General features: G+C 41.8%; 4 protein-coding genes across 4 annotated transcripts; 3 read left to right on the forward strand and 1 right to left on the reverse strand.

Annotated features, from left to right (window-relative positions):
* Positions 1-289: 289 nt before the first annotated feature.
* EAE98_007171 (uncharacterized protein) lies at positions 290-973 on the reverse strand (the record flags this gene model as incomplete). Its single annotated transcript, XM_038954794.1, has 2 exons — positions 290-672; positions 760-973. 2 exons carry the CDS (start codon positions 971-973, stop codon positions 290-292), a joined length of 597 nt encoding a protein of 198 aa, XP_038808936.1.
* A 1,979-nt stretch (positions 974-2,952) lies between these two features.
* EAE98_007172 (uncharacterized protein) lies at positions 2,953-3,837 on the forward strand. Its single transcript, XM_038954795.1, has 4 exons — positions 2,953-3,082; positions 3,137-3,219; positions 3,302-3,386; positions 3,452-3,837. The coding sequence occupies exons 1-4, from the start codon at positions 3,058-3,060 to the stop codon at positions 3,511-3,513; spliced, it is 255 nt and encodes an 84-aa protein (XP_038808937.1). The 5' UTR covers positions 2,953-3,057; the 3' UTR covers positions 3,514-3,837.
* Positions 3,838-4,852: 1,015 nt separating this feature from the next.
* Positions 4,853-5,751, forward strand: EAE98_007173 (uncharacterized protein; the record flags this gene model as incomplete). The annotated part of the gene is made up of 2 exons (XM_038954796.1): positions 4,853-5,245; positions 5,296-5,751. The coding sequence occupies 2 exons, from the start codon at positions 4,853-4,855 to the stop codon at positions 5,749-5,751; spliced, it is 849 nt and encodes a 282-aa protein (XP_038808938.1).
* Positions 5,752-11,280: 5,529 nt separating this feature from the next.
* EAE98_007174 (uncharacterized protein) lies at positions 11,281-11,808 on the forward strand (the record flags this gene model as incomplete). Its single annotated transcript, XM_038954797.1, has 1 exon — positions 11,281-11,808. One exon carries the CDS (start codon positions 11,281-11,283, stop codon positions 11,806-11,808), a length of 528 nt encoding a protein of 175 aa, XP_038808939.1.
* Positions 11,809-12,049: the final 241 nt, after the last annotated feature.

Below are 12,049 nucleotides of genomic sequence, written 5' to 3' on the forward strand. Positions count from 1 at the left end.
ACGATCTGACTTCCTCAAAATCTCAACAGCAAACACCAGCCTGGGTATCATAAAACCGCACAATCATCTTTCCTTTCCGCTCAGTACTGCTGTGGCATATGACCGCTGCGCATTCGCGTGTACCAACCATCCTGTCGTGCACATATCTAGAAACTGTGGTTGTGTATGTATGTATGTATGTATGATGACACATCATCATTATCATCATAAGCATACTCATAACCCCACGACTCCATCACATCCCCTTACTAAACTCCACTCTCCACTCTCCACTCTTCACCATCCCAATTTAACCCTCTCTCCTCCCTCTCCTCCCTCTCCTCCCTCTCCTCCCTCTCCTCTCCTCCCTCTCCTCCCTCTCCTCCCTCTCCTCCCTCTCCCTCTCCTCTCCCTCCCTCACTCCCCCCTCCAACCCCCCCATCTCCTCCCTCACTCCCCCCTCCAACCCCCCCATCTCCCTCTCAATCTCCTCAATCTCCCCCCGCAACCTCTCATTCCCATCCATCAACACCTGTCTCAACTCCGCCTGTGCAGAAACGGCTTCGAGCGCCTCGTGCAACTGGACGAGTTGCTTTTCGCGCTGTCTGCGGAGGATCTTCTCGCGCTCCTTCTTGAGATGCGTGACTTGCAGGTGGCAGGACGCGCAGAGTTGGGGGGTTAGGTGGGATGGTGCTGGGGTGGGATTAGTATGATAGATATAGAGAAAGAGAAAGAGAAAGATGCAGATAGAGGGGAAGAGAAGAGAAGAGATGCACTTACGTCCTTCAATAGGAGGAAGATCCCCATCACAGATAGCGCATCGCGGATCTTCAAAAATCTCAAATTCGAGACTAGAGCTTTCTTTGCCGCGGAGGGTGTACTGACTATCGTAACTACCTGTGCGATGATCCGCGCGCGAGGGTTTTTTATTTTTCGATGGTTTTTTGTGTGGGTTCTTGGGAGGTGAAGATGCGGGTGCGGATGGGAAAGACATTGTGGGTGTGGAAGTGGTTCTTGAGAGTACTTTTTTGCTGCGGAAGATGTCGAGCCATGAGTGAGGATTCATGATTTTTGAGGCCTTTTATGTTGGGAGGGTGTGGGAATTGGAAAGTGGTACGGAGGAGTGAATTTTGTTGATGTGGTGATGTGGTGATGTGGTTTGTCGGTTACTTGGGATATTTGTAAATTTGGATTGTATGGATTCGCCCGAGAGGTATTCGAGTGCGGTGTTGGGGTCGTCTTTGGTACAGTAGACAACAAGGTTATTTGACAAATCAAAATAAAGGTCTTTGATTGAACTTTCTACAAAAATACAGTATGATATTGAAGATGAGTGAATAGGATGTTATTGTTCGACCACAACAATACCTCGTGTTGAATTCATACTTCTCATGTGACTTCAAATTGAAAGTATACGGCTTCTTGCCATACAAGATAGTGAATTTTGAAGGTCATATAGAAGATAAGTTGTCGAAAAATTTCATGCTACATGAATCCACCAGAAGATTTAAGTCAACCATTTCATGAATGCCAGTGTTCGTTTCATCTTATTCACTTCATACAATTTGTTTCATCCATTCATTGTCCCTTCTCCAACAAGCACATCGCAAACCGTTTCAAGTGGTGAAAGACTTGAGTGGGATAACGGAAGAGAAATCTGCGGACGATATTGATGGACCTTACTACAATCTCACTTGAGAGGTCATGTTTTAGAGCCTGCGAGAAATATTGTGTTGGTGCTTTGGTATTACAGTCTCACTTGAGAATTCACATTCTACAGCTTGCGAGAAATCTTTGTGTTGAGGTTTTGTTAGATTTTTGTATATCGTGAGGCTTTCTTCCTCTTTGTCAGATCTATACAGAGTTGTATAGTTTCATAATGGCAATGTATAACTATATCATATGATTTGGGGGGACCGGAACATTTACCCTCCTCTCTTCTTGGCAAAAGGAGAGAAGCGGAGGAAGAAGGAGAGAATCGAAGGAAGAAAGAGAGAAAGAAAGAAAAAAGAGAAGTCAGTGAAGAAAGGCTCTAGACCAATGTGTGCATCGCAAACCAATATGGAGAATGAGACCTAGCAGATCGATGTGAGGGTGCTGGTTCTATGATACGTGCTGATGGATTAATATCACGAGCTTTGAGACTCATCATGCAGGATCCCTTCTTCTTCTTCTCTCGTTGCCAGAGCCAATTGAGGGCAGTGATGATCAAGAAGTAAAGTGTAGCCGGTAGGATGGTTTACTCCGTCTCTTCTCAGACGGTCTGGCCCATTGCCATGCGTTCCATACATTCTACAAAACGAGATAGCTCGTACCTTACTCATGAGATCCATATACATACAAAATTAAGATGTTTCAATGAACCAATCAGTATTGGTTAATTTCGTACTTTTCTGATGTCTGTTAAAGTGTTTTCTTGGCAAGAACAATCGGATCGCGATGATCACATGATGCCGCGGAGTCCCCATATTATCATGCACGTCACCATCGTGTTCGTGTTCGTGCCGTGCCGTTTACATTCGTGATCTTGTTTTTGTTTTGTTGATCTTGCCTAGCGTTGCCAGGTTGCCACGTCAGAATATCTAAGTATCAATCTATTCATCATTCTCGTTTTCCCCAGGATAACTTTACGATTTGCTTTTTCATGGCTTTTTGAAAATCCGGTATTGGCAACCAGGGGGGTAGCTAGATCTTCTCCAATCATCACTCGGAGAAGCTTTAGGCGCAGGGTTTGTAACGATCCATTGACATCATGATAAAAGGATCATTGCGTTAAGTCTTATGGCAAAGTGCGCAACAATAGTGAACCTGCTTGATTGAAAACAAGGTATTGCTTGAATTTTTGCCTATTCAAATCAAGTTTAGCATCGTTCACTTACCCCTCATGTCGTTATTGGGCGGAGTTATGCTCCGGGGTGAAAGAATCAAGCAGGCAGGAGGTTGAAATGGCTATATGTACTTGGATATTTCCCATTCAAACACTTTTAAATCATCAACAATCATTTTACATCTTCCAGACATTCAAATAATTGAAAAAACTCCAACAACATACCAAATAATACATTAACCAATCTCAAAATGAGCGGAACATACAAGCCAACTGGTAAGTTGTCCCTTCCCCTCTGTCTGGCATGAACATTGCTAATACCTTTATTAGAGCACGGAGGTCTTAAGGAGGACGGTACCCCAGACAAGAGAGTTGGAACTGGCGAGTTTGCTCACGGCCAGGTCGACCCAGTTGTAAGAATCACTCCTATTGCCTATTCAACAATTTGTATTCTTTACGTGTTTCAAACTGCTAATCAGTCTTCCCTCGCTACAGGAAGCTCGAGCCAAGGGTGGATCTACCAGCGACGAAAGCACCGAGAGCCCCTCCACCACTGGCAGCAGTGGTAGCGGCAAAGGTGGTATGTCTTTACTCCAACATGCTTCTCCACATTCACCGAAATTCGATACTAACCGTCCATTCCAGAATTCGCACACGGAAAGGTTGATCCAGTCGAGGCTGGCAAGAAGGGAGGACAAGCTTCTTAGATTGTCTCAAAGACCCAGTGATGTCTGCACTTTGAGTGATGGGAACGTCGGCTGTGTACGGCGAAATCATTTCGGATATCCTATCAGTCATAGGTTGATGATGAATTATGATGACTGCGAAGCATTGAGTTAGCAACAATGATATAATTTCATAATATATTCTTCCTCGTGTCCTAAGATGATCACATCGTGATATTTTGAGATGCTTATACGTTCTGCGGTATCACATCCTATTCAATCCTCCCAGGTCGGTGGTGATGATTGTCATTCGAAGACCTGGTGCTATATTTCATTGGCAGAGAACAAATTGAAGTTTACATTGTACCATGTTAAATCCTTGAAGGACGTTGAAAGATGTCCACAATTATGTAATACATGTTGTACTCCGCGACTGGCAAATCTCTGGTTGAAAAGGTCTGGTCTACGTCTGAAGATGCTACAATCCCTAACTAGCTACACAAACATTATCTCCTCGGTGACTACTTGAGGCTAGGACAAACCCGAAAAGGATACCAACACTGCAGATTTCATTTTTTGGAATATCTGTTTGGTGGATTCCTTGAAATTTGCATGTTTTTCCTGCAAACGGCCGAGGCAGGCTTCTGCGGGATCTTGCATTACATGTTCTCGTTTGTTACCTAAGTTGAGTCGTTCAAGTATTTTCTTCTGGAGTTTTCATGTCCAGCTGCCCACTGGGACTGATTTGCCTTCAACATGTTGCTTGAGATATTGGCACTGTGCTCTACTCTGAACTGATGAGTGCTGTTCAGAAAAACAGTCGTATATCAACGGGTTTTGTGTAGCTTACCCCACCCCTTCATATCAATGAAGCAAACAACGAGAATCATTTGAAGATATGATATGATAAGAATCAGATCATGATCACTTTCTACACAAGAATTCAATAGGGTCGACAACGTGTTCGTGCAAATCTCCGATCATGTAAGTGGCCAGTGCTATTATTTGTAAACGTGCAAGATATCCAAAAGCTGAGCAAATATTTGAACACTGCATTTTTCACAACATGAACAAGGACCAAGACGTTATACTCGGCCTTTCCTTATTGTCGTTCCTGAATATCCCCTCATTTCGTACATCATATACCATGTTTTTCAAGGTAGTAATCGCATGGTCAGGCACCCGAAGGAACATTCGCCATGCTGAAATTTGTGATAGATATGGGAGAGGCGTTGATATGGGATACGGCTGTACAGTCAGGGTCTGAAATTTTGATGCGGCTCAGAATTTTCATTATAAAGGGTCAACACCTCCATGAGAGTGTTGCAGTTCCTTCTTCTTAGATATCTATACGATCTGGAATTCATCGCTCGATTTCACGATGCACACTTCTTTCAGACTACTTCTTCTTATTGCAGGAATCTGCATCGCAGATGTTAACACCATCACCACTTCATCAACTTCAGGTTGCAATGCAGATAATTGTTATCGTGCAGTTAGTGGAGACTTTCGTGGACCTTTTCAACAAGCTATAGCATATGATGATTGCATCAAGTACATGAAAAACTTCTGCACAGTCGATATTATTAATATCACTGTTACATCTACCATCTTGACAACAATTACCGAAGTATCTACCGTGGGAAAGAGAGCGGTAGCAACAACTGCCTTTTCACTTCCATCATACGCTAGTGCTTGCTCAAACGAAGCTCGTTATTCGAGTGCGTGTTCATGTTGGGGGATTTTACCTGACACCGTTACCAAAACTATACCTGTATGTGTGTTCTCCATGTCGGCCAAAATGATCTACTAACCAAACATCAGACATACACAACCTTCACCACTTCCACCGTTACCACCGGACTTCCTCCAGTCTGCCCCACAGGCAAAGCCCTCATGAAAGATGCCCTCAACTGCGGCTCCTGCGGCTACATCTGTGATACCGGCTATTGTGAACACGGCACCTGCAACACCATTCCCTGTACTCCCACCAAATGCGAAGAAGGCATCAAACCATGCGCTGTCGATTCGACTTGTTTTTGTTTCAACACCATTACAGGCCTTGGTTTCTGTGGTGAAAATGTTGGATGTGCTGAAGCTAAAGATTGTTATGATGATGGGGATTGTCCAAATGCTTATGTCTGTGCTTGGGATACCTGTTGTGGAAATAATGTTTGTGTGCTTGGGAATTGTCCAAATCCGGCGGCGAAATTGATTAGATCGGTGCAGAGAAAGAGAGATGCATTGATAGGAGATACGGCGGCTTATATGGCGGGTTGAGGTGCTTTTATGTGGTTGAGTGGGTGCGATGGATTTGCAAGTGGTAACTTTTTCAGTTTGGTTTTGCTCGTTCGAGCTCGTTGTATGTACTAAATAACCATAACGAATTATGATTGATTGCAAAGCAGTATATTGTGTTTTAATTATTGACCAAAAAGAACTTGTTTGTCGGCCATAGGAACGGCTGGCTCAATGTAGAAAGATATCTTCCTGAAGCCACCTCTAGCGTTGTAGGATTCCTCGACTTCCTACCCTCTCTTTGGCACCGACATCATTGTAGAACTTTTACACCATTGTGATCTCACGCATTCCCTGATCTCTTTTGTTGTCTCCAAAGACCGGTTTCTAAGGACCATTAGCTGAATCTCTTCTCATCTCTATGAAGAGAACCATGTATTTCTAACACAAAATCCAAATGTATTTCCAATCTCTCAATATAAGAATGGAGTAGCTCTACCACATAATTTCTAAGAGGTCTTCATAGTAACTTTCTACCCTTCTTTAAGGTATTCAATGGTCTAGAATCACATCCGAAATGTAACATCTAATATCTAAAACAGTATTAATTGCAATCTGGACTCAATGCTATGGATATGGAGGGTTTGAATGCCATGATTGAATTCGGAAAGTTCAGGAAATGGAATATTTCTCATTGTGGATTGTAGTTTCAGCTATGGAAACATTTGTTTGGGCTTTAGGAATAATACTCTTCCCAAAGGCAGTATTTTGAAAAACAAATTTGGTAGTGAGCTGTTGACGTATATTTTTTGAACTGGTGAAAGGAATACTACATCAGCGTTTGATCTCTTCAAAGGTAAAGGGATATCGCAAGTGAATGGGATTCTTAAGACAACGATGTTAAGCTTGATAGCAAACGCCTCTGGGTTTCACGGGAAATAGGTTAAAGATTGTGAGGGACACAATGACTGGTTTATATTGAGCACCACATAACTAAGAACTAACGTGGGAGGAAATACTTTTCGTGGTGATGATTCCGGTTTAAGGAGAAATTACTAAGAATTTGAATAATCTAAGTTCAGAATAAGAATCATTACGCATCAAAGACAGGATGTCATTGTCATTATATTCTCGCTGCCATCATACGGATCAATATCTAGCACCCTCAAATTCATCCACCACCCCGCGATATCAAGATGCCACGTCTTTCTTTGTATATTCTCATGTAAATAACAAAGAGTTAAGCTCGATTTAAAGATTGCAAACTTTCTCATCTCAATATCTACTCTTGCATTCATTGCGATAGATGGATGGATGGATGAACAAATAGATAGATACATCATCACTTGCATGTAGCAACGCCCTAATGTACCCAGAAAGTATACCTGAGCTCGCTTATCGAACATTGCCCACTTGAGAGGACATCTCGAACTTTTATTTGAAAGAAAACGCAGTAAAATACCATATCACATGAATATTTGTTCCACTAGGATGTTCTTGAAATATGAGATGGACTTGGGAGAAACTTGTCGGGAGATGATCCGTTTCGACAGGAAGAAATTAGCCATAGTAAACGCCTCTAGAGACCGTACTGCAAGATCTGAAGAAACAGACAGTCACATGTATCTAAAGTCAATATAGATGGAGATATGGATGATGCTGTGCTGTACAGAGAAAGACATTAGTTAGAAATGATTTTATATACGCAAAATTCGTCATCCTATCATACAAAATCATAAGATTTCCCTGCTGGCGCAATGGTAGCGCGCAAGACTTCTATCGAGGACTCGATCCTGTAGATTGACATCTTGAGGCTGTAGGTTCGAGCCCTACGTAGGGAGTTACCCTGAGTATTATCGGTTTGAATCCGTTGTCAGAAATCATTTTTTTTGCATTTTTGGTTGATTCCGAGGGGGTTGTCGATAGGTGATTTCGAGGACTTTTGGCGACTTTCCCCACCCAAATCAAGGTGGAATGGATAAAAAGAATACGTTAATTATACGGTAGAGTGAGTGATAGGTTTTGATATCAGTCTTGACTCTCGAGCGATTCAAATTTTCTTTTAGGGTGTAAAAGGCCGAGTCATGGAGGGGTCTTGTTTGACCAATAGTTCGATGCGATTTGTAAAAAGCCCCGTAAGTTTTTAGATATCTATACAGCATGAACAAATCAAAATGCATTATCTTCTCTAGATCATAAACTCAATCCAATAACCCCACCAAAATTTCTTCTCTAAATCACACAAACTCGAGAGAAAGCGGGGTGAAAATGTATTATCGCTCCACTGAATGCGCTAGCTATACTTCGCTTGTGCCCATTAACCCCACTACAATCTTATCAATTGTTTTCATTTCCAAAAATTACACAAAAGTGATAAGAAATTGATACAAAAAGTAATTGGCAAATCAAAAAGCAAAAGGGACTTATCTCGAGTGGACTCGAGATCGCAGAATGCGGCTTCTGTGGATCGAACACAGTGCCTCCAGATTAACAGATGGATTCTATTAGGTTCCTGAAGTTGACTTCAGTCTGGCGCTCTCCCAAGTGAGCTAAAGCCGCTTGGTTGTTCGTGTTATGTTGAATGTTGGGCCGAAATTTGGCTACTTGTTTGAGATTGAGATTTGCATAGTTTGGAAAGTCTGGGGATGTGAAACTTTGTGTGGTTGGGTTGTAGAGTGATTGGATGGTTGGGGCGTGGAGGCGTAAGATGTGGGTTTAGCATTAGTTAATCCTGAGGCTGATACATGCATGGCATGCACGCTGATACTGGCTGCTGATATATTCGATATGTACTGTTGAGTGATTAGGATATTATGGTCAAGATGAAACAAATTGTACGAACTCAATTCCATCTATTATCGTCTAATCGCTTCACAAAAAATCCGAAATCAGCACTTCAAGAGTCCTGCTGATCTATGTAGGTACCGGTAGGTAGTTAATAAACTTCCTTTCAGTGTATTTCGCAATTATATCTAGGTAGGAACCTAGGTATTTGGGTATATCTTCAGTTCTAAACACTAGCTTTCCTGCCTCTCTCTCTTCCCCAGACGACAGTCAGTATCTTTTCACCACAAAGTATGGTTTGAATGTTTTCACCCATGATCATGGTCAATTGACTCTAATCGATCAACAAAACGGTTCGTACATGACTAATTTTATGAGAAAGTATGATTTCGTGATTAGGTATCTAGTTATGATCATTCCTCGAGAGGGCAACTCAATTCAAATCATTGTCGGACCATTATTGGTGCTACATTCGAAATAGAAACATCTAGGTAGCCAAACTCGATGTAACAATTACAAAAATAACACAGGGCCTAATTACAGTTATTGTAGGCAGGTACGAGTACGGATGTCCGAGACCGTTGTTGGTCTTAAACCGTAGCCCGTTATTCCGTTGCTTGTGGGAATATCTTTACACTCTCACAACTTTGGAAACTTATATCCCCGAGTACGTTCAATTGTTTAGTAAACAATTGAAAGCATTACAAGATCAATGGGGAGATTCTTGATGAGAATTTATTCGATGACTGTTGATATATTGTATTGAAAAGGATCGAAGATGGGAGAGTCGAAAGGGTATGGTGATTCTCTTGATTCTTTGCAGACCTGGCCTGGACCTTGAGATCATCCCAAGGTTGGCCGAGCACTCCGTGACTCCGAGCTTATTATGTTTGGAATCATGAATACATAATCGGATGCTTCTGTGGAGGTTCTAGGCCGGATGCTCCTTGCCGTTTTGGAAGGGATAGGGAAGAAAGGATTTAGGATATAACGATTAGAAATTAATCCTACGAAGGTATATGGAATACATTTTGTTAGCAGTGTCGTCAGACGATGAGTTTGCTTGTAGAAAGAGGAGAGGCAGGAACCTAACAACTCCACAGATGACCAGCTGTCAAACTTGGAGCATTAACTATATCATTCCAAAATTATACACAAGGTAAAAAGTTATACGCAATAAACAAATCAAATCGAGTATCATCACACTTTTCTTTTGACTTTTTCCCCAGATCCTACCACCATAATCCGAAATGCAAACAATTGACCGCCATGAACACCTCGCTCAGATAACAAGCAATGAGCTTGTAATCCTTCCAGACCTGAGACCACAAACCCTTCAGTCCAGATCATCACCCTCGGATAGCGCCCTATCCTGGATTCATTTCCGCGAAAGAATAAGAAATCCAACGGTTTATGACGTCGGTCCAGATTCAATACAGCCAAAATTCCAATTCCATTTTAGACTGATGAAGGATTTGTTATTGATTGCGAATATACGTATGCGAGAGCCTTTACCTGTTTGTCCACATTAAGCAAATCCTTAATTTGAGTAGTAAGTCTTACAAGTACATCGTACACAAGCCACCGCCGTGAATTCCGCAGTCTATGTATTCGTAAGTTGTAACGTGAGAGACACGGGCACAGCGGGATTTTATCGGTTAGTACGAGATATAGGGTTTGTTTTTAGGTACTTTTCGTACTTGCTCAGGTGGGCTTAAAGGTAGGACGGACCCCGAAATCAAAGTTTTGAAATACCTACCTACTCGTAGATTATAAATAAAATGCGTTATGCGCATGACTTCCGTTTTATGAGTGTATACGCAGGATGCTATAATAGTAAAGGAAAATTGAAAGAAATTGAGAGGGGATTCATGTAGTGTGATGTGATGTGATGTAGGAAAAATTACAAGCAAGAAATTGTGGAAATGAAAAGCATCGGAAATGGAGAGTGAATGGAGATGCCCCTTCATTTTTCGCCAATCTGTCTTTCTCTACCAGCCTTATCTCCACGAGATCCTTCAACAACACTTACAAATTATTTGATAAAATCCTAGAAACCCAGAATTCCAGTTTATGAACAACTAATTATAATCCTCTCTATCCAATAATCTTTCTCTGATTTATTAAAAACGTCAAAATCTCCATCCATATACATAAACTGTCTTGAAATACTTGGCAGATCATCCACCGAAATACGCACAAGTATTCGTATCAGATGAGGTGGCATGGGGCAAAAAATGATTACACCAGTGATCAGTGAGGTTACAAATTACTTTTTAGGAATTTTAGTACTTTAGGTAGTGATACCTATATGCAGGGTCTGTGAGGGGTGACAATTTAGGCTTTTGGGTGCTCCACTATGACAGAATTATGTGAAGAGAAACCCTTGTTCAAACGCGGCTTGGTGGGCGCAAGATTTCTTTTTTCCCTTTTGACTTTACTCAAGGAAGCCGGAGTTACGACGCACATGGAACGGATGGATTTGAGTCAGTATGTATGTTCCAGTTATTAAAAGTGTAGGTCTCCCCTCGGGGTGTGGATGATCTCTTTGATTGCTTTTCTATATTTTGTTGGATATTCGCTGTTTTGCTCATATACCATCTTGAATCTTTATATCTTTCTTTCAAGGTTGTGTATGGGTCAATCTATATATTACTTTACAACTCTTCATATACTTTAATATATACAGAACGAATCAAAGGTTATATATAAAAATCACCCAAATATCTACATTGGAACCCAACATTCGAACACAACTAAAGCATTACAACCAACAATCATTAGACAATGTCTACCTCACCCAACCCGAAAGCCACGCTTCGCCCCTCCAAATTCATTGAAGGACCTCCCCTCACCTCCACGGCCCCTAATCTCGCCCAAACAGACTCACAACTACAACTCATCCTCCTCGAAATGGATTCCTACGAGTCCTCCCACAAATCACCTCGCAAATCTAAATCGCGAACTTCTTCGAGTAGTTCTTCTAATTCTAATTCCTCACATTCTTCTCACATCTCTACTTCTTCGCTATCCTTTTTTACGAATTCTTCGAAACGAATGAGTCACGACTATTCTTCTGCTATGTCTACAAGTACTAAGATACTCAGCGGGGTGAGAGCGAGTATAGATATGAGTAATCCATTTTCAAGCTCAGAGTCATTGGGAAGAAGTAGAGGCAGTATCATTGAGACTACGAATGAATCGGATGAGGGATCGATCAAAGATGCACAGCCACTAGGATCAAAGATTAAAGGCAGACTGAGAGCTTGGAGCCGGGGGAAGGACGATGGATTCAGACCTTATGCGGGCACCTGAGTGAAATGAGATATGTTGGGAATAAGATTGGAATGGGTTACATTACGAAGATTACATTACGAAGTTACACTATGATTGAGGATACTCGATACGACATGAGGTTATTTGATGGAACGAATCAGTGGCAAGATAGACTTTGTCAGATGAAGAAGCGATCATTTTTATGAAGGCAGAATGAAGCATACACATGCATGTCGATGCTCCAAAGAGGAGGCAGACGCTGTGTTGCAGTAGGGTTGAA

The sequence above is a fragment of the Botrytis deweyae genome (assembly GCF_014898535.1).
Source record: "Botrytis deweyae strain B1 chromosome Unknown BDEW_016, whole genome shotgun sequence".
Lineage (NCBI taxonomy): Eukaryota > Fungi > Ascomycota > Leotiomycetes > Helotiales > Sclerotiniaceae > Botrytis > Botrytis deweyae.

Coding starts and splice junctions, on each gene's coding strand:
- EAE98_007172 (XM_038954795.1), top strand. CDS start 3,058: ATGAGCGGAACATACAAGCCAACTG. Junction 3,083..3,136: donor CGGAACATACAAGCCAACTG/GTAAGTTGTCCC, acceptor TACCTTTATTAG/AGCACGGAGGTCTTAAGGAG. Junction 3,220..3,301: donor ACGGCCAGGTCGACCCAGTT/GTAAGAATCACT, acceptor CCCTCGCTACAG/GAAGCTCGAGCCAAGGGTGG.